Raw genomic sequence first — 22079 nt, 5'->3', positions numbered from 1 at the left:
GTGGAGTGAATCGAATTGGCCGAAGACTGGCTTCCATGATGGTGGGGATATCGGGAGGAGGCCGAGATGGATCATCCACTCGGCACTTCTGGCTGAAGATGGTTGCAAACGCTTCAGCCTTGTCTTTTGCACTCGCGTGCTGGACTCCGCCGTCATTGAGGATGGGGATGTTTGCAGAGCCTCCTCCTCCCGTTAGTTGTTTAATTGTCCACCACCATTCAGTATGAGAATAGATTAGTGGCTAACATAAAAGGGAACCCAAAAGTCTTTTATAAACATATAAATAGTGAAAGGGTAGTCAAAGGAAGGGTGGCGCCAATTAGGGACAAAAAAGGAGATCTTCTTCTGGCTGCAAAGCACATATCTGAGGTACTAAATGAATACTTCGCATCGGTCTTCACTAGAGAAGAGGATGCTGCCAATGTAGCAGTAAAGGAGGAGGTGGTAGCGATATTGGATAGGATAAAAATAGATAAAGAGGAGGTATTTAAAAGATTGGCAGTACTCAAAGTAGAAAAGTCACCCAGTCCAGATGGGATGCATCCTAGGTTACTGAGGGAAGTAAGGGTGGAAATTGCAGAGGCTCTGTCCACAATCTTCCAATCCTCCTCAGATATGGGGACGGTGCCTGAGGACTGGAGGATTGCAAATGTTACACCCCTGTTCAAAAAAGTGAAGAGGGATAAACTTGCTAATTACAGGCCAGTCACCCTAACGGTGGTGGGGAAACTTTTCGAGACAATAATCCAGGACAAAATTAATTGGCACTTGGAAAAATATGGGCTAATAAATGAAAGTCAGCATCGATTTGTTAAAGGAAAATCGTGTTTGACTAACTGAGTTCTTTGATGAAGTAAAGGAGAGGGTTGATGAGGATAAGTGTGGTTGATATGTATATGGGCTATCAAAAGGCATTTGATAAAGTACCACATAATAGACTTGTAAGCAGAATTAAAGCTCATGGGATTAAATGGACAGTGGCAGCGTGGATACAAAATTGCTAAGGGAGGGAATTATACAGTGGTGTTCCTGAAGGGTCGGTATTAGGACCACTGCTCTTTTTAATATATATATTAATGACCTGGAGTTGGGTATACAGGATATCATTTCAAAGTTTGCAGATGACACAAAACTCAGAAATGTAGCAAACAATGCGGAGGATAGTAACAGACTTCAGGAGAACATAGACAGACTGGTGAAATGGGCAGACATGTGGGAGACGAAATTTAATGCAGAGAAGTGTGAAGTGATGCATTTTGGCAGGAAGAATGAGGAGAGGCAATATAAACTAAATGATACAATTATAAAGGGGGTGCAGGAACAGAGAGACCTGGGGGTATATGTACACAAATCTTTGAAGGTGGCAGGACAAGTTGAGAAGGCTGTTTAAAAAAAGCATATGGGATCCTGGGCTTTATTAATAGAGGCATGGAGTACAAAAGCAAGGAAGTTATGCTAAATCTTTGTAAAACACTGGTTAGGCCTCAGCTGGAGTACTGTGTTCAATTCTGGGCACCACATTTTAGGAAGAATGACAAGGCCTTAGAGAGGGTGCAGAACAGATTTACTAGAATGATACCAAGGATGAGGGACTTCAGTTATGTGGAGAGATTGGAGAAGCTGGGGTTGTTCTCTTTAGAGCAGAGAAGTTTAAGAGGAGATTTGATGGAAGCATTCAAAATTATGAAGGGTTTTGACAGATTAAGTAAGAAGAAACTGTTTCCAGCAGTGGAAGGGTCGGTAACCAGAGGAGACAGGTTTAAGGTGATTGGTAAAAGAACCAGAGACGATGTGAGGAAGCATTTTTTTATGCAGCGAGTTGTTCTGATCTGGAATGCACTGCCTGAAAGGGCGGTGGAAGCAGATTCAATAATAAATTTCAAAAGGGAATTGGATAAATACTTGAAGGGAAAAAAATGATAGGGCTTTTGGGGAAAGAGCAGGGGAGTGGGACTAATTGCATAGCTCTACCAAAGAGCTGGCACAGGCATGACTGGCCGAATGGCCTCCTTCTGTCCTGTTTCCTACTGTGATGCTGTGATTAGATATAGGTGTTTGTTTGTTTGGATGAGAATCTGTGTTGGACTAGATATAAATCTGTGTGTTGGGTTGGATGAGAGACTGTGTTGGATTATTTACAGGCCTGTGTGTTGGGTTGGGTGAGAGACTGTGTTGGATTATTTACAGGCCTGTGTGTTGGGTTGGGTGAGAGACTGTGTTGGATTATTTACAGGCCTGTGTGTTGGGTTGGGTGAGCGACTGTGTTGGATTATTTACAGGCCTGTGTGTTGGGTTGGGTGAGAGACTGTGTTGGATTATTTACAGGCCTGTGTGTTGGGTTGGGTGAGCGACTGTGTTGGATTATTTACAGGCCTGTGTGTTGGGTTGGGTGAGAGACTGTGTTGGATTATTTACAGGCCTGTGTGTTGGGTTGGGTGAGAGACTGTGTTGGATTATTTACAGGCCTGTGTGTTGGGTTGGGTGAGAGACTGTGTTGGATTATTTACAGGCCTGTGTGTTGGGTTGGGTGAGCGACTGTGTTGGATTATTTACAGGCCTGTGTGTTGGGTTGGGTGAGCGACTGTGTTGGATTATTTACAGGCCTGTGTGTTGGGTTGGGTGAGAGACTGTGTTGGATTATTTATAGATTGTAAGGTGTTCCGTTCCCTTCCGCCTTACACCAGTTCTTGGACCTCGGAATTACAAGAACAAAATTGCACGTGATAAACAGGCTTTGGCTCAACCCAAATTAGTTTATTAGACCAACAAAACCCCAGTACAAACCCTTCTATGATTTGACTGAAACTTACAATCACCCATGCAGCTAGTCGTTACCGATGCAGATCGTAGGCCTGGACCTGGAAATTACCAGTTTCCTTCCTTCTTCCCGTGACTGCAGTCTCCACAGTGCAAACCCCTTAGTGGTTTGCCTGGAACTCACAATCACCCACGTGGCTGGTCGTTACCGATGTTGATTGTAGGCCTGGATCTGGAGGTGACTGGTCCTCGTCCGTCTTCACCTGACTGCAGCCTCCACGTGCTGCTGTTGTACCGTCTTATAGTGTTCCAGTCATGCAAACCCCCACCTGGGCCTCATCTGTGGTTTCAGCTATCAACCTGTTGGATTGCTTGACATCCACACCTCTTCATCTGGGCATCTCGGTGATTCAAAACTCTTTAGTTGTGCAGAGCTGTGAGGTCGAGAGACAACTCCTTATCTCCTCCCCACTACCTGCACAGTATCCAGTCAATGCGGTATTCCTCACTGCGATGGGCCCTTGGCTCACAGCATTGTTTAGGTGTGAAAGGCCTTCCGTTCTTGTCCGAGACTGAGCATGGCTCAGAGGCTCAGTTTGATTATACATTGTCTCGATGTTAATGTGTCTTTGCCAGGGGATCGTTGTTTGATGTAAATAGTCTCCGAAACTGATCATGGGCTGGAGTCTCTTTGACTGGCGCCCAGGGTTAACAGTTTCATATCTCACAGCCTGTTCCACGTCTTGCAGTTTTACAGTGTTTTTACAGTATTTTCCATATTTGTAGTCTTACAAGGTCTGTATGTTGGGTTGGATGAGAGACTGTGGGGGAGAAATTGGAACTCGTCGCACCCTTTGGTTGAAAAAAGACTTTTGGGGGTGCGAATGCCGGCTACCAAATAGAAGCCGGTGACTTCCAAGTGTCCAGGGTGCCCGCCTGAGACAGGAGCTAGGAGACCCCTTGAATATACAAATCACGTTGTCAACTCATTGTTTAGGACCCACTTGAAATTTGTCATCAACTGGGCGGAGCTAGCATCGTATATTGTCCTCCTAGATGTTCCAGATCGACAGTAGCATAACCAGCGATCCTTAAAGGGACCGCCCGCCAAAAGCTAAGTAACTTTTTTGATACTTTTACCTCAGTGGAGCAGGAGTGCTCCTCGAGGCTGCACAAAAGTACTGTGGTAATTTTAACCTGAAGTGTGTCCTTGTGGTGAATTAGGTGTTTGTATGTGGTGTAGTGTTTGCCTGTTTATTATGGCTTTAACAGCAAAATGTGGTTTAATGAAGTATAAAGCTGAGTTTCTTATTACACTGAGCAGTACAGTTTCCCTTCTGTATAACACTCGCTAAGTAGGAGCCCTTCAGTCCAGTGCACTTCAGTAAGAGTTGAAGGCCATTTGTGAACAGTTGGTCAGAGTTTCTACAAGGCTGCTGATGAATGCTGTGTCTTTGTTACAGGTTACGTGCCTGCAGGTAAAAGGGGATGAAGCTTTGAAAGAGGGCAAGTACCAGGAGGCAGTGAGCTGTTACACTCGGGCTCTCGGGCTGGACTCCAAAGACTGCCAGTTACGATCGTGCCGGGCTGTGGCGTTCATCCAGATGAAGCAGTACGAGGATGCGAGGTTGGATGGAGAAGTGCTGACTCAGCTCCAGCCCGAGGCCCCACAGGTCAGGCTTCTGGGAGACACTAGTTGGGAAAACCCACTCACTCAGTTTAAAAGTTGAGGGGGGAAAAGCTCTTCCAAAATGCATTCAGAATTGGTGGAAATCAAAACGCCCTCCTCGTTTCCCTGCAGCTCAGGAGATCATTCTACCTACCAGTGGCATAGTTTGCCACTGCCACTGAGTTAGGAAATTGTGGTATTTTTGATGCAAACACCATCCTCATTTGCCATCAGCAGGCAAATATAGTCAGGGTGCTGGAGTTAAGGGGCTAATTTTTCATGCAGACCACGCACGAGCGGAACAGGCACAAGGGGCTGAATGGCCTACTCCTGTTCCTACGTTCCTATAAAAGGTTAAAAAGTGGTGCCAATTTCTCCAGATTGGTAATGGGTTATTAGCACTAACTTTTCCTGGGCCAGCTCCTATGCATCATTGTTCACAGATCCAAGTGCAGACATGGGCAAGTGTGGGGAGCGCACTAGCAGTGGGAGAGAAAAATGACTGAAATTTAAAGGATGGAGACAATTGAAAGAAAGTGTTGCAGTACAAGAACAGGAACTCAAAGATTTCAGCAAGGCTCAAAAGGCATTCCAACTCCTTTGCAGCCTTTGCTAAGACCAAAGGGGTAATGGGTTGAGCATTGACAGCCAAAAGCAAAGAGAAAGGAAACCTATACAGGTTGGAGGCCACAGCTGGTGAATGCTAGCAGCAGGTATCCTTACAGCAGAAGGCACGACTCTGCATTGGAACCTCTGCTTACCCAGACCCTGTGAAGACACCTCCCCATGGCTATACGGTTGGTGGTGCGAGCAATGAGAGGCTTTGCTAACTGATGTCCACCCTGCCATATCTTGTTTCATTTGATACCACGTAAAGCATGACATGTTGGGGGTAAAATTCAAGTTCACCAAAATGGGTGGTAGTGAATCAGCTGCCCGTCAGACCCCGCGGCCCGTCGGACCCCCCCGCCGGCCTGATTCTCCTTTCTATTGACGTCGATGGAAAAGAAAATCGGACGGCCGATTTGCTACTGTCCGTTTTGTGCTTCCGCCAAGAACAATTTCACCCTCATTATGTCAGTCTCCGTCCCCTTTAAGTTGCCCCAGGATTTCCGGCCTTTCCCCAGACAGGTAGTTCTGGGCCTGCACCGAGACGAGGCACTGGACCGGGGCAGCCATGGTAATGAGGTGGGAGGAGTGTTCCCAGCCTCCTGTCTCACTTGTCTGTCATTTTGTTCAAAGGGTGCCCTTTTCTCGGGGAGCCCACAGAAGCTGGCGTAGGACTTTCTGCCTGGGACTCCTCAGATCAGAGTGTCTGAGGGAGCCAGAGCAAGGTAGGCCACTAAGATAAGCGCTTCCTTTCTCGTGCAGCCTCCCACCAGATCTTCGAGTCTGAAGAGCTTCTCCAACAGCTGATCTTCAGTTTCCACTCTGATTTTGAAGCTTTGGGGCCTGTGAGGGGACAGGTCTGTGTCACCCACCAAATTTGGGTGCTCTGAGTCCTGGACAGCCAAGGGTGCTTCAGGTGTGCTCTGCCTGTCCAGTGCCTGGGCAAGAGGGAGGCAGGGAATTTCGGGTTCAAATATCAAAGAGGAAAAGCCATTTGAGTCGAAGATTTGGGGTGACCCTGCTGACTAATCAGGTGGTAGAACTCTCTGACTGTCTGTTACTGTGCTGATAACTTGCTGCTTTTCTTCCATTACAGAATCATTACTTGCTGTCCCTGGCTAATGGGTACCTTGGTCATCTCCCAGAGGCTTTCCGGTCCCTGCTTCGTTGTCTGGAGCTCGATTCAACGCATCAGGAAGAGATTGTGAAAGACCTTCACAGGGTCACCAAGAAACTGTGTAAAGGTGAAACAGAGGACAATAACTATTGCTACGATGATGAGAAAGGTACACAACTGTACTCTGATACCCCGATCCAGAGAGTGTTAGCAGAGTACAGAATCAATCTGTCATATAGTTAGACATATGTAGACATGAATATAGACACAGGACACTCTGCTTCCAATGTGTAATGGTGAACGGGCAAAAAAGAGACAACACCAGGAAGAGTAGCTGAGGCTGACTGTTTGTGCTGGGATGTGCAGCTTGTGATCCAGTCAGGGACTTTGGCAAATGATCTTTCACCGTTTGAGAAATGAAGTTCAACCTGATTGTATTGAATCAGGACAGGTGATGCTTTCAATTTGGACACGAGGTACATTCAGTTAAGGTGCATTCCACCTGGACAAGAGAGGTCTTCAATATGGACAGCACTCTTGTTATATAAATCCCATTATAACTGGGCACCAGGCTGGGGGGCAGCTCTCCTGGTGCTTCTTTCCATTTTATAGTTAGATAACGTGTGACTTCCCAACACATCTGGAAAGCTGTTCATCTGTTGCCGTTGGTTCTCGCTGTAGATGGGGTGGATCCACCACCATCAGCAATAAGAAAAGCCGTTCTACTTCTTTCTGTCTCCAAACTTCTCCTCATTGAAGCTCGTCCCCTGGTACCCTAACTCTCCCATCACAGCCCGTCCGCCCTGGTACGGTAACTCTTCCATTATAATCAAAAGCAAAATACTGCAGATGCTGGAAATCTGAAATAAAACCAGAAAATGCTGGAAATACTCAGCAAGTCAGGCAGCATCTGTGGAGAGAGGGACAGAGTTAACGTTTCAGGTCAAAGACCTTTCGTCAGAAATTCTGATGAATGGTCCTCGACCTGAAACATTAACTCTGTTTCTTTCTCCACAGATGCTGCCTGACCTGCTGAGTATTTCCAGCACTTTTTGGTTTTTTTCCATTATAATATCCAGATGAATTTTAAACTTCCTTAATGATTATGTTTCTACCATCCTCCTGGGAAGATATTCCAAACATTTCTTACTCTTTGAGTAAAGACATTCTCCCTAAGATCTGTTTAACTATTTTTCCCTCATTTAAATCCTCCTGATTGTCGCTAAAACCCAACTGGTTCACCATTGCCCTGCAGGGAAGGGAACCTACCTGATCTGGCCTACACGTTACTCCAGTCCCACACTATGTGGTTGACTTGTAAAATCCTCCGGGCAACTAGGGCTGGGCAACAGACACCAGCTTGCCTGAGTCACCCACATCTCATGAACAAATAAATAAAAATCCTTTTACAAAATAAACTTTAAATTGTGGCCGTTTTTGACACTCTTGAGATGACGATTTATCTACTGTTTAGGTTTGGATGAGGTGCTTCTCCAGATTGGGAGCCTGCTGTGTGATGCCTCGTTACACGACCTCTGCATTCAGTTGGTCAGCTCAGCCATGCAGCTTTATCGGTCAACAATGAGTGATCCAATCAGGATGCAGTTCTGCCTGATCCATGCCAATTGTTATTCAGCAGCAAACAACGAGGACATGGCCAGAGCAGCTTACGAAAACTGCCTGAAGCTGGCACTGGGGCTCAGCAGCATTGAGGAGAAAATCAAGGTACGGAATAGAACACTGTTTGCCTCCAATTTTCCCTCCTGACTTACGCTGGGGTTACGGTTCCATGGGAACCAGCAGCTCTCCAGGGCTTCATCCAAAGCGGCCACGCTCATTGCCGAGGGCCTTGTAGCCAATCCAAACTTCTTCTGACATGGCATCCACCAGGCATACTTTCCAACAGGGATCATTGCAAGGCAATCGGGAGACGAACTTTCATCTGAGAGATCTCTCCCCTCCATCCTGAGGGGCACTGAGACCAAATACTTTTCAGGGAGTTCACTTTTGGGAAAAGGCAACTTAGTTGTAGTTCTGATGAATGGTCCTTGAGCTGAAACGTTAACTCTGCTTCTCTCTCCACAGATGCTACCTGACCTGCTGAGTATTTCCAGCATTTTCTGTTTTTACTCCGGATTTCCAGCATCCGCAGTATTTTGCTTTTGTTTTAGTTGTTCAGAGCTTGCTAATGACCCCAAAATTGGAGGATTTATTGTCCTGCCAATTAAGAAGGATGTTTCTTGAGTCATTTGAAAATTTATTTGAAAATTTTGAAAATGTATTCAGCGAGAAGATACTCTTGTTTTTAAACCAGCAGTCAGATGGTAATTGAATTATAGAAGGTGTTCAATCCAGGATGTCAGAGTACTAATCACAACTGAGGCAAGCAGTGAGGGCAATGTAGGGATCACGCTGTATGCCATCTCTCCAGGTAGTACAGAAGGGAGGTTGTGTATTACCTGGAAAGGGCATCAATAGCTCAACAAATTACCCAGTCCAACAACAGATCAATATTACATCTCACCCAGTCTAACAACAGATCAGTATTACACCTCACCCAGTCTAACAACAGGTCAGTATTACACCTCACCCAGTCTAACAACAGGTCAGTATTACACATCACCCAGTCTAACAACAGGTCAGTATTACACATCACCCAGTCTAACAACAGGTCAGTATTACACATCACCCAGTCTAACAACAGGTCAGTATTACACATCACCCAGTCTAACAACAGGTCAGTATTACACATCACCCAGTCTAACAACAGGTCAGTATTACACATCACCCAGTCTAACAACAGGTCAGTATTACACATCACCCAGTCTAACAACAGGTCAGTATTACACCTCACCCAGTCTAAGAACAGATCAGTATTACACCTCACCCTATCTCATGCAAAAAAGATATAAAGACATTTAAGATAGAAAGGAGGAAGGTAATTGATAAACTAATCAAACTTAGAAAGGATAAAACTCCTGGTCCGGATTGATTGCATCCACACATATTAAAAGAAGTTAGGGAAGAGATAGCAGGGCACTATTACATATATATAAAAATTCATTAGAAAAGGAAATAGTGCCAGAGGATTGGCGGACAGCTAATCTGATTCCTATAGTAAAAAAGGGAGCTAGAGCAAGTCCAAGAAACCACAGACCAATTAGCTTAACGTTGGTGATAGGAAAGATAATGGAATCCTTACTCAAAGATGTAATAGAAAAACATCTAGAAACCAAAAATAAAATAGCATAGATTTCAAAAGGGAAGGTCGTGCTTGACCAACCTTATTGAATTCTTTGAAGAAGTAACAGAAAGAGTAGACAAGGGTAATGTAATAGATGTAATATACTTGGATTTTATAAGGTTTTCGCTAAGGTACCGCATTGTAGACTCATGACTACGGTCAGAGCTGGTGGAGTCAGGGGACAAGTAGCAGAATGGATAACAAGCTGGCTGCAAAACAGAAAACAGAGAATAGGGGTTAAAGGTAGTTACTCAGAATGGCAAAAGGTGGGAAGTGGTGTTCCACAAGGATCGGTGCTGGGACCACTGTTGTTCACCATTTACATAAACGATTTGGACTCGGGAATCAGAAGTACACTTGGGGGTATAGTTAATACTGAGGAGGACTGCGACAAAATACAGGAAGACATTAATAAACTTGCAGAATGGGCGTATAAATGGCAAATCAATTTCAATATAGGTAAGTGTGAGGTAGTACATTTTGGTAGGAAGAATAAGGAGGCCTCATACTCCTTGGAAAATAAGAGTCTAAGTGGGGTAGAGGAGCAGAGGGATCTGGGGGTACAGATACACAGATCACTAAAAGTAGCAACACTGGTTAACAAGGCTATAAAAAAGCTAACAATGCACTGGGGTTCATTTCTAGAGAGATAGAACTGAAAAGCAGGGAAGTCATGTTAAACTTGTACAGAACCTTGGTTAGACCACACTTGGAGTACTGTGAACAGTTCTGGTCTCCATATTATAAAAAGGATATAGAGACACTGGAGAAATTGCAAAATAGATTTACAAGGTTGATCCCAGAACTGAGAGGGTATACCTATCAGGAAAGACTGAACAGGCTGGGGCTCTTTTCTCTAGAAAAGAGAAAATTGAGGGGTGACCTGATAGAACTCTTGAAGATTATGAAAGGGTTTGATAGGGTAGACGTAGAGATGTTTCCACTTGTGGGGGAGACCAGAACTAGGGGCCATAAATATAAGATAATCACTAATAAATCCAATAGGGAATTCAGGAGAAACTTCTTTACCCAGAGAGGGGTGAGAATGTGGAACTCGCTACTACATGGAGTAGTTGAGGTGAATAACATAGATGCATTTAAGGGGCAGCTAGATAAACACACGAGGGAGAAAGAGATAGAAGGATATGCTGATAAGAGTTAGATGAAGAAGGGTGGGAGGAGGCTCGCATGGAGCATAAACACCGGCATGAACCTGTTGGGCCAAATGGATTGGTTCTGTGCTGTTAATTCTATGTTATCTGGTTTCTGGTTTCAGTGCTATGCAAGTCTTGCTGCCATACATATGAAAAGTGGATGCCCCGAAGAAGCCATTCGATACTACCTGGAACTCCTAGCAACCCTGGAGCTCAGCGAACAGCAACCGTGGGACAACCTCTCCAGATATGAAAGGCAGTCTTTATCCACCAGGTACATCACTGAGCTCAACATACAGAGTCAAAGAACACAGAAGATAGAAGTGGAGACAATCAGTACTGCACTGAGTTTTTTTCACTCCGTGCTCTGTAGGCTGATTTACGAGTATGCAGTGGGTGGGTGAAGCTCCCTGCCAGCAGTGCTTATGGTAATACAGGGGGTGCGCTGCTCAAGATCTTCGGGCCAAGTGGTCCACGATGGCACAGGGGGCGGCGCCCGTGTTGGCGCTGTGCGCCGTGCCACCGATAGTGCAGTGCGCTATGTTGTCATGAACACTATAGTAGGTCCAGAGGATATAAGTTCAAACTAGTGATAAGTAAATTTACACCACACACCAGGAAGAAATTCTTCAACCAAAGTGGGGCAACCTTTTGAATAACCTGTCGCAAGGGTAATGGAGGAAAACATGAGGAACATTCAAAATACAGCTGGATGCTACAATGGGAGAGTTGGGGTAAAGGGGATGGGGTTTGGTGAGAGAATTGGGGTATTGGGGGATGGGCTTTGATGGGAAAGTTAGGGTATCGGGGGAGGGCTGAGTGGCTTTTGCTTGTCATTGAGTTTTTTTCTCTTCTAAAGTATCACAAAAAGTAACTTTCCTTTAAAAATGCAGTTGAATCCCACCAATGGCTGATGTTTGGCCAGGCACAGGTAACGACCTGCTCAGCTACGGGTGATGCGGGTGTTCCACAGGACTGGATATTATCAGTGCAGAGACCAAACAGGTCTGAAGGGCAGTCAAAACCACCCCATGGTAAAGAGGTGTATTATTAAAATAATGGGCTGGATTTTGCTGTGAAAATAATGGTCAGGCTGACAGCCCTCACCTTTATTTCTGTGAAAATCGGACAGCAACTTCTGGCGACCGTACGCGCGCAGTTAGATGCGGAAATCCGTAAGTTGCTGTACCAGATGCCCTGCTCCTCCGTAAGCTCTGTGAAGTCAGCAGCTCGCCGGCTGGCTCCCCGTTCAAATGAACGTAACAGCGTGACGTTCCTGCAGTGACCTCGCAGATACAGACTAAACTTGCCAGAAAAAGTTGGGGCTTGTCCATTCTGATGTACGTACCCTTTTAGCAGCGAGGTAAGTCTTAATTACTGACAAACAAACACTCTGGCACTGAAAATTAACTTTTATAAGTGTGCAATCTCATTCCATCAGATTTTAATTATTGTTGGACATTTAAATAAAAATTCAATAAATTATTATTTTTTAACTTTTTCATTCTGTCTCTTTTATCTCTGCCTCTTAATTCAATCTTTCTTACCCTCTCTTGATTTAGCTTTCTGTACCTGATTTGACATTGAATTCACTATTCTCACTTACACTTCCTGCTTCTGACTCTGCGCTGTTATTAATGATGCTTCAGTCTGATTGGTTAAGGAGATACACAGTTGCTTACCCTGTTCACACAGGCCCCAGATGCCCTGTAGAGAGCACCGCACTTTTTGGATCTCTAATTTACAGGAGCTTGCTGTGCAAAAGCTCATCGAAAGTCTATGGGCAAGTGGAAGTCTAAGTGTTCGTTCGCCTCTCACAGCAAAATCCAGCCCAATAACTCGCCTCCAACAGTGCAGCACTCCCTCGGTACTGCACTGAAGTGTCAGCCTTGATTATGTACTCAGATTCTGGAGTGGGGTTTAGCACCCATGGCCTTCTGACTCAAAAGTGAGAGTGCGACAAACTGAGCCAAACTGACACTTGTTCTATTATAAATGGGATGGTCGCTGATTAGTTGTAGAATACAGAAGTTATCCAGTGCTAGGAAGGTCTCTATATAAGCAGTGATACTTGGTCATCGCCACAAGCTTCAGTGTCCCTTGACACCCCCCCACATACCCAAAGCAGAGTGGATTTTGCAACTTACAGAAGTGATGCTGACTCCAGTGCTGTTGTTTTGTTTGCCGCAGAGAATTCTGGAGCCCGGAGAGAGAGATGGCTGTGTATCTGAACCTGACTGAGGCCTATTGTATTATTCATCAGTACCAGAAAGCATTGATCTTTGGGAAGAAGTACCTGGAGCACCTAATCGGGGGACCACCTCGGGGCTACTGTCAGGAAGTTACATCTGCTTATCGTCAGGTGGGTAGTTTCAATATCTCATGGAGTTGTTGATCATGATTGAGAGTGACCTGAGCTGGGAGCGGGTAGAGCACTGAGTTTGCCATTAAGGTAACTGTGTTGTCTGACCCTGATCGAATCGGCCCTGCTGTAGGTTGGATCAGTTACAGTTTGTTTCTTGGCCTCTCGGGGGTGAAATGTTTGAGTATATTCCATCTGAGAGAGAGAGATTTATCATCCCTTTCTACAAGAGTGTCTTTTGTTGGAAGGTTACAGAGTAGAGCTGGAAATAGTCACACAAGTCCCCAACCATCCTAAAGGAGGACAGCATGCTACAGGTGATGGAGGTGTTCCATGGCATTGGAGGGTTTCAGTGTAGAGACCAAATTGCATCTGAAGGAGAGCGAAAAACATCCCATATCAAGAAAGGAGGGGATTTTTTGGCTGTGTCCTGCCCTTCATCTGAAAAGTGTATTGGGAGGGGATAGTTAGGAATACACTACCCCCTCTGTGAAGAGTGTGTTGTGATGGATAGTCAGGAATACCCCAGCCCCTGCCTGAAGAGTGTGTTGTGATGGATAGTCAGGAATACCTCAGCCTCCCTGTGAAGAGTGTGTGTGATGGATAGTCAGGAATACCATACCCTCCCTGTGAAGAGTGTGTGTGATGGATAGTCAGGAATTCCATACCCTCCCTGTGAAGAGTGTGTGTGATGGATAGTCAGGAATACCATACCCTCCCTGTGAAGAGTGTGTGTGATGGATAGTCAGGAATTCCATACCCTCCCTGTGAAGAGTGTGTGTGATGGATAGTCAGGAATACCCCAGCCTCCCTGTGAAGAGTGTGTGTGATGGATAGTCAGGAATTCCATACCCTCTCTGTGAAGAGTGTGTGTGATGGATAGTCAGGAATTCCATACCCTCTCTGTGAAGAGTGTGTGTGATGGATAGTCAGGAATACCCCAGCCTCCCTGTGAAGAGTGTGTTGTGATGGATAGTCAGGAATACCTCAGCCTCCCTGTGAAGAGTGTGTGTGATGGATAGTCAGGAATTCCATACCCTCCCTGTGAAGAGTGTGTGTGATGGATAGTCAGGAATTCCATACCCTCCCTGTGAAGAGTGTGTGTGATGGATAGTCAGGAATTCCATACCCCTTTTGCGCTGTTCACACCAAGGATGAAAAGTCGTCTGTTTTCGGGTTTGCGTGAAATTGCCCCTTTAGCATGTGTTGCTTCTCCTTTGTAAATGCGCAGAGTTTCCCACCCCCCGGATGAGTATGGACCAGGGACTGGAAAGAGATGGCAGGAAACAGACTACACATCACATCATGCAGATACTGTTAGTTTGCAGTGATAGCTGGTAGCTTCAGACTGATGCTGTTAACACACCTTTATTTATGCTGAAGATTTTGCACTGGTTGTAATTTGCTTGATTTCTTTTTTCAACGCCACCATACAAGCTAAGAAAATGAGTAAATACCATAGACATTACTTTGCTTCCGTTTATAATGTGGTATTCATTACATTGTGTGCATATTGTAAGCGTTTGTATTGGAACTTGTCAAATTGACTGCTCAATAGTTTGATTTCACCCTGTGACTGATTTAATTACATGATCCAAAACCAATACAGAAGGAGGTCTCCCGATCATACTAAAACCACAAAGGCCAAATATATCCAATCCTTTTATCTTGCCTTGGTTCGGACATCACAACTTTGATATTCACTTACAATGCATTTAGTTCAATGAATTCCGTGGAGTTTGAACTGGTTGCATCAAAGCATCCTGTAGACGGGATGACGAGAGGGACCGGGTCTTCCACTGCATTACCATTGTATATGTTGCACCACGGTTAATTGCCTAGAGATAAAATGGGGGCAGTTGGCTTGTTATAGTTCCCGAACCCTTGTCCCTCTTTTTCTCCCCCCGCTCCCACCTCAAGTAATTCTTCTCGTCGTTCCAATTGGCACCCAGTCTCTGATCTCTCTCTGACCGATCTTACTTGCTATACCAGGCCGACGGGTGTGAGTGCCCGTTCGTTGGGTTCGGCGAGATTTTCAGATGAACTGCAGTTGGATTGGATAATGAACTGCAGTTGGATATAGGTAGTCCCGAGACCCATCCAGCATGGTGCGAACAGCCACTGGGTTTGCAGAGCAAGACCTGAGCAAACGGCCATGGAGCGCAGCCCTCTCTGCACCCTCATGTCTATACACACGCACACACACGCACACACACACACACTGATATGCAGCGCAGGGAGTGAGCTGTGATACCGTCCCGTGCTCTCTCTCACATGACACATAAGCCAAGGTTGGAGGCCTAGCCAGCAGCAGCAACAAACCAGCAGCCATGTGGGAGTGAGTGAGCACCGAGGATTTCAGCAGGACCCCCTGCTTTCCAAACTTCCGCACCAGTGGCACCAACAGGGGCTGAAAAAGCCGATGTCTGCTCCAACAGCGGACGATTTTTGTGACTATACGTACCTGAGGCCACTGGGTCTTGGCTTTCATAGAAGAACAAAGTGAATTGCCCAAAACACTAATAAAAATCCTGAAACCCCTTTCAATAAAAAGGAATTTAACTTGGTTATCTTGAAGCAGTGACCTTAGATAATGTCGCTGTATTCTACATAGTTATTATTGTATGTTTCATATTTGTGCTGCCCTAGGGCACTTGCCTTATTGACTTTTGCTTCTGGTGACACTGGAGGAATTCCTTCTCCTTTCAAGTCGCTCCTTAAAACCCACCTCTTTGCACCTGTCCTTATATCTCCATATGTGGCTCAATGTCAATTTTGTTTCATAATTGCTCCTGTGAAGCGCCTTGGGAAGTTTTGCTATGTTAAAGGCACTATATAAATGCAAGTTGTTGTTGTTGTTGTTAAAATCCTGAGAGCAACACAAAGGGGACGGAAAGCCGGATGAGTGGGTCTCCAGCCCTTTTGCTAACTGTGTGTTCCTTGAGTGCAAAAGAGAGGACAATCTCCCCAATGTTTTCATCACTGAAAGTCCTTTGGAAAGGATTTGGAGAACTGGGAAGCATCGGTAGGAGGTGTTGACACTGAGTTTGTTTGTGTTGCAGGTTGCCAAACTACAAGACAAGTTGGAGTTTTACAGTGAGTCGCTAATCAACTACCAGCAGTACTGTGAGCTGAGTAAGATGCTGGGCAACTTCGCAGCCGAGGCTGAGGCCCATGGAGCAATGGGCATGGTTCATGCTGCACTCGGTAACTGTGATCTTGCAATAACCCACGCCCACCAGAGTTTCAACTTGTCCAGAGCCGTAGGAGAGCGGCAGCTTCGATTAGCAGCACAGATTAGACTCGGGGACGTATACAGGATAACGGAGAACTTAGAGGAGGCAGCAAACTGGTACCAACAAGCTTGGGATCATGACAGCAGGGGAGATGATCCCAAATTGAAATGCCAGGCTGCGCTGGGTATAGCGGAGGTTTATAAAGGGACAGCTCATTATCAGCACGCCTTGTACTTCTACGAACAGGCTCTGGAAGCCGCAGAGGTATCTGGGGACGATGAGTTGATCTATAAGTGTAAATTCAACATTGCGTGCATCTGCCAGTTCTCCTACTCCGCAAAGGAACTCATGAAAGGATGCAAGGCTTTTGAGGGAGTGATAGCTTATTACCATTGGCTTAGTAGGAAATACACAGTTGAAGGAACCGTGTTACCAAAAGAAATCAGTGATATTCTTCTGGAGAGCTATGATGGGATCCAGTCAGTCCTTGAAAAACTGGGTGACCGCATGAAGACACTGCAATACGCAGAGGCTGGCAGGAGACACAGATTCCTAACATGTACATTCATGAAGGAGGAAGTCCCACATTGGAACAAGGCGATGGATGAATCTTCAGCAGCTTTAGACGTCCCGAGCTTGGAGGAGCTTTACAACATTCTAGATGCCGTCTCTGTGCCTGTGCTGTACTACTCACTGGTGGAAACGGGCCTTTTTCTGTGGGTGCTGAAGCCGAAGGAAGGCCTGGTCCACTTTCACTCCACCAACAGTGCAGAGTCAGAAGATATCCACAGGCAAATCTGCCAGTTCCTGCAGCTGCTGAAGAACAGGTCCCTGCTTTACGAGACTGAGGCCAGGAACATCCCAAAAAGAAGGTCGAGGCGAACCACTGTCGGCAAACAAAACAAGGTAATGATTGGGTGAGGAAGTATTGAATGGCTGGTGGGTAATAATTGGGTGAAGTATTGAATGGCTGGTGGGTAATGATTGGATGAAGTATTGAATGGCTGGTGGGTAATGATTGGGTGAAGTATTGAATGGCTGGTGGGTAATGATTGGGTGAAGTAACAAATGGTCAGTGGGTAATGATTGGGTGAAGTATCGAATGGCTGGTGGGTAATGATTGGGTGAAGTATTAAATGACCGGTGGGCAATGATTGGGTGAAGTATGAAATGACCGGTGGGCAATGATTGGGTGAAGTATTGAATGACCGGTGGGCAATGATTGGGTGAAGTATGGAATGACCAATGGGTAATGATTGGGTGAAGTATGAAATGACCGGTGGGCAATGATTGGGTGAAGTATTGAATGACCGGTGGGCAATGATTGGGTGAAGTATTGAATGACCGGTGGGTAATGATTGGGTGAAGTATTGAATGACCGGTGGGTAATGATTGGGTGAAGTATTGAATGACCGGTGGGCAATGATTGGGTGAAGTATTGAATGACCGGTGGGCAATGATTGGGTGAAGTATGAAATGACCGGTGGGCAATGATTGGGTGAAGTATGAAATGACCGGTGGGCAATGATTGGGTGAAGTATGAAATGACCGGTGGGTAATGATTGGGTGAAGTATTGAATGACCGGTGGGCAATGATTGGGTGAAGTATTGAATGACCGGTGGGTAATGATTGGGTGAAGTATTGAATGACCGGTGGGTAATGATTGGGTGAAGTATTGAATGACCGGTGGGTAATGATTGGGTGAAGTATTGAATGACCGGTGGGCAATGATTGGGTGAAGTATGGAATGACCGGTGGGTAATTATTGGGTGAAGTATTGAATGACCGGTGGGTAATGATTGGGTGAAGTATGGAATGACCGGTGGGTAATGATTGGGTGAAGTATGGAATGACCGGTGGGCAATGATTGGGTGAAGTATGAAATGACCGGTGGGTAATGATTGGGTGAAGTATGAAATGACCGGTGGGTAATGATTGGGTGAAGTTTGAAATGACCGGTGGGCAATGATTGGGTGAAGTTTGAAATGACCGGTGGGCAATGATTGGGTGAAGTATGGAATGACCGGTGGGTAATGATTGGGTGAAGTATTGAATGACCGGTGGGTAATGTGCTGCTGAGTGTGTTACATGAGCTGGACACAGCACAAAGGTCCCAACGTTTATCCCGGTCTGTGCTAAGTGAGCTGATTTTAGTCAGAGAGAGGCAAAATCAGCCTGGGTTCCCGTCCCTGATTGATTCCTGCTGTGTGGGCTAAGTGAGGATAGGACTGGGCTCTGTTGTGATGCCTTCCATGGTAGGTCAGCGAAAGCCCAACCACAGCTACAATCTGGTGGTAAGTTTTAACCTTTTTGTTACCTAATCAACAACAATTGTACCCAAACACTTAACTGATCCAGCCTCCAGTAACTCTCTGCCTCCTCTATAGATGCCCCCTGGTACACCCCTGGCTTTGATAGGTAAAACAGCTTCAGCTCTATGCTGACATCACACATTTCTAATGAGTTCCCTTAGGCTGCTCTGATGGCATTGGAAATTTAAAGCCAATTAGTTTAGGCAGCGTATCGTGACACCACAAGTCCCGGCCAGAATGGAAATGATTAGGTAATCCCCCCATCAGTCATATCTGGAGACCGCACTGCTGTAAGTAACTGAGATTGATTTTACACGCATAATTTGTATTATGTAACTATCCTTCACTCACTGCATTTTGCTGGAGAAATAATCCTGCTTTTATCGGGAGACTTTGATGTAGTTTCGGTTGTGGATTCTATTTACTGCAGTTCATAGAGACTCTTTTTAAATAGACTGTTTGCTGAGTAAAGAGACTTTGTTTGCTGTAATAAGTCCTGCCGCATCTCAAACTCAATGGCTGACACAGTGGTGTGAACACTCACTTCGATCAGTTTAACATACAGATAGTTTTTTGCTTGTGTTACACTGGAAGCTGGGCAACACTCTCCAAACCCCTTTAAAGTCTGGTTTCTGGCAAGAATTAGAGAGAGGAGACTCGGTACTGAACTGGATTTAAGCAAAATGGAAAAAGATCAGTACTAAACTGAAAATGAGCATTATAATAACTGTAACTGCAGTGTAGATTTTAAAATGGGCTTGCGATTGTAATGCTTTTTTTCATCAGACTTTGAAATGTAAACAGTTAAACTTGTAATAGTGCCTTTTGTATTTAAAACAACCCCTCCCATCCCCTTGTTCTGATATCTTTCTGCTTTAGAGATGGCATATGCCCAGCTCATCGTATAAGGATCCCGGGATAGTGGAAAGACTGCTGGAAGATGGGAGGGAAACTGAACACTGGAAACAAATGTACCTGCTGCTGATTGGACCTGCGACTGACCTGCTGGAGGAGCTGCAGAAGGGCAGTAACCTCCTGATTGTGCCGGACAAACAGCTCATCCAGGTGGGTGTGAGCGAGACTCACCATCGTGCCAACTTTAAATCCTGCATTAGTGCTCTGGGCCCAGAGCTTCATGTGACCAGAGCGCATGTCAGGAATTTGGGGACGGAGGGCAGAGCAGGCCGGGGGTCTCGGGGAGCAGGCCGGGGGTCTCGGGGAGCAGGCCGGGGGTCTCGGGGAGCAGGCCGGGGGTCTCGGGGAGCAGGCCGGGGGTCTCGGGGAGCAGGCCGGGGGTCTCGGGGAGCAGGCCGGGGGTCTCGGGGAGCAGGCCGGGGAGGGCGGGAGAGCAGGCGGGGGGTGGCGGGAGAGCAGGCGGGGGGTGGCGGGAGAGCAGGCGGGGGGTGGCGGGAGAGCAGGCGGGGGGTGGCGGGAGAGCAGGCGGGGGGTGGCGGGAGAGCAGGCGGGGGGTGGCGGGAGAGCAGGCGGGGGGTGGCGGGAGAGCAGGCGGGGGGTGGCGGGAGAGCAGGCGGGGGGTGGCGGGAGAGCAGGCGGGGGGTGGCGGGAGAGCAGGCGGGGGGTGGCGGGAGAGCAGGCGGGGGGTGGCGGGAGAGCAGGCGGGGGGTGGCGGGAGAGCAGGCGGGGGGTGGCGGGAGAGCAGGCGGGGGGTGGCGGGAGAGCAGGCGGGGGGTGGCGGGAGAGCAGGCGGGGGGTGGCGGGAGAGCAGGCGGGGGGTGGCGGGAGAGCAGGCGGGGGGTGGCGGGAGAGCAGGCGGGGGGTGGCGGGAGAGCAGGCGGGGGGTGGCGGGAGAGCAGGCGGGGGGTGGCGGGAGAGCAGGCGGGGGGTGGCGGGAGAGCAGGCGGGGGGTGGCGGGAGAGCAGGCGGGGGGTGGCGGGAGAGCAGGCGGGGGGTGGCGGGAGAGCAGGCGGGGGGTGGCGGGAGAGCAGGCGGGGGGTGGCGGGAGAGCAGGCGGGGGGTGGCGGGAGAGCAGGCGGGGGGTGGCGGGAGAGCAGGCGGGGGGTGGCGGGAGAGCAGGCGGGGGGTGGCGGGAGAGCAGGCGGGGGGTGGCGGGAGAGCAGGAGGGGGGTGGCGGGAGAGCAGGAGGGGGGTGGCGGGAGAGCAGGAGGGGGGTGGCGGGAGAGCAGGAGGGGGGTGGCGGGAGAGCAGGAGGGGGGTGGCGGGAGAGCAGGAGGGGGGTGGCGGGAGAGCAGGAGGGGGGTGGCGGGAGAGCAGGAGGGGGGTGGCGGGAGAGCAGGAGGGGGGTGGCGGGAGAGCAGGAGGGGGGTGGCGGGAGAGCAGGAGGGGGGTGGCGGGAGAGCAGGAGGGGGGTGGCGGGAGAGCAGGAGGGGGGTGGCGGGAGAGCAGGAGGGGGGTGGCGGGAGAGCAGGAGGGGGGTGGCGGGAGAGCAGGAGGGGGGTGGCGGGAGAGCAGGAGGGGGGTGGCGGGAGAGCAGGAGGGGGGTGGCGGGAGAGCAGGAGGGGGGTGGCGGGAGAGCAGGAGGGGGGTGGCGGGAGAGCAGGAGGGGGGTGGCGGGAGAGCAGGAGGGGGGTGGCGGGAGAGCAGGAGGGGGGTGGCGGGAGAGCAGGAGGGGGGTGGCGGGAGAGCAGGAGGGGGGTGGCGGGAGAGCAGGAGGGGGGTGGCGGGAGAGCAGGAGGGGGGTGGCGGGAGAGCAGGAGGGGGGTGGCGGGAGAGCAGGAGGGGGGTGGCGGGAGAGCAGGAGGGGGGTGGCGGGAGAGCAGGAGGGGGGTGGCGGGAGAGCAGGAGAGGGGGGGCGGGAGAGCAGGAGGGGGGGGGCGGGAGAGCAGGAGGGGAGGGCGGGAGAGCAGGCGGGGGTGGCGGGAGAGCAGCAGGAGGGGGTGGCGGGAGAGCAGCAGGAGGGGGTGGCGGGAGGGCGGGAGAGCAGGAGGGGGTGGCGGGAGGGCGGGAGAGCAGGAGGGGGTGGCGGGAGGGCGGGAGAGCAGGCGGGGGTGGCGGGAGAGCAGGAGGGGGTGGCGGGGGTGGCGGGAGAGCAGGAGGGGGTGGCGGGAGGGCGGGAGAGCAGCAGGAGGGGGTGGCGGGAGGGCGGGAGAGCAGGAGGGGGTGGCGGGAGAGCAGGCGGGGCTGGCGGGAGGGCGGGAGAGCAGGAGGGGGTGGCGGGAGAGCAGGAGGGGGTGGCGGGAGAGCAGGAGGGGGTGGCGGGAGAGCAGGAGGGGGTGGCGGGAGGGCGGGAGAGCAGGCGGGGGTGGCGGGAGAGCAGGAGGGGGTGGCGGGAGGGCGGGAGAGCAGCAGGAGGGGGTGGCGGGAGGGCGGGAGAGCAGCAGGAGGGGGTGGCGGGAGAGCAGGAGGGGGTGGCGGGAGGGCGGGAGAGCAGGCGGGGGTGGCGGGAGGGCGGGAGAGCAGGCGGGGGTGGCGGGAGAGCAGGAGGGGGTGGCGGGGGTGGCGGGAGAGCAGGAGGGGGTGGCGGGAGGGCGGGAGAGCAGCAGGAGGGGGTGGCGGGAGGGCGGGAGAGCAGGAGGGGGTGGCGGGAGAGCAGGCGGGGCTGGCGGGAGGGCGGGAGAGCAGGAGGGGGTGGCGGGAGGGCGGGAGAGCAGGCGGGGGTGGTGTCAGCAGATTGCAGTAAAGCATCTATAAATGTTATGA

General features: G+C 49.2%; 1 protein-coding gene across 1 annotated transcript in view; it reads left to right on the top strand.

Annotated features, from left to right (window-relative positions):
• Window positions 1-22079, top strand: part of LOC137300457 (tetratricopeptide repeat protein 28-like) — a 389600-nt gene that overhangs the window by 42327 nt on the left and 325194 nt on the right. Inside the window, exons 4-10 of the mRNA XM_067969521.1 lie at window positions 4221-4430; window positions 6132-6321; window positions 7627-7877; window positions 10673-10824; window positions 12741-12912; window positions 15975-17054; window positions 19341-19526. Of these exons, the coding sequence (XP_067825622.1) occupies window positions 4221-4430; window positions 6132-6321; window positions 7627-7877; window positions 10673-10824; window positions 12741-12912; window positions 15975-17054; window positions 19341-19526 (2241 nt within the window). The remainder of the gene's footprint in view (window positions 1-4220; window positions 4431-6131; window positions 6322-7626; window positions 7878-10672; window positions 10825-12740; window positions 12913-15974; window positions 17055-19340; window positions 19527-22079) is intronic.

Source organism: Heptranchias perlo, chromosome 31, assembly GCF_035084215.1.
Source record: "Heptranchias perlo isolate sHepPer1 chromosome 31, sHepPer1.hap1, whole genome shotgun sequence".
Classification (NCBI taxonomy): Eukaryota; Metazoa; Chordata; class Chondrichthyes; order Hexanchiformes; family Hexanchidae; genus Heptranchias; species Heptranchias perlo.
This window is presented reverse-complemented; position numbering and strand designations above follow the sequence as displayed.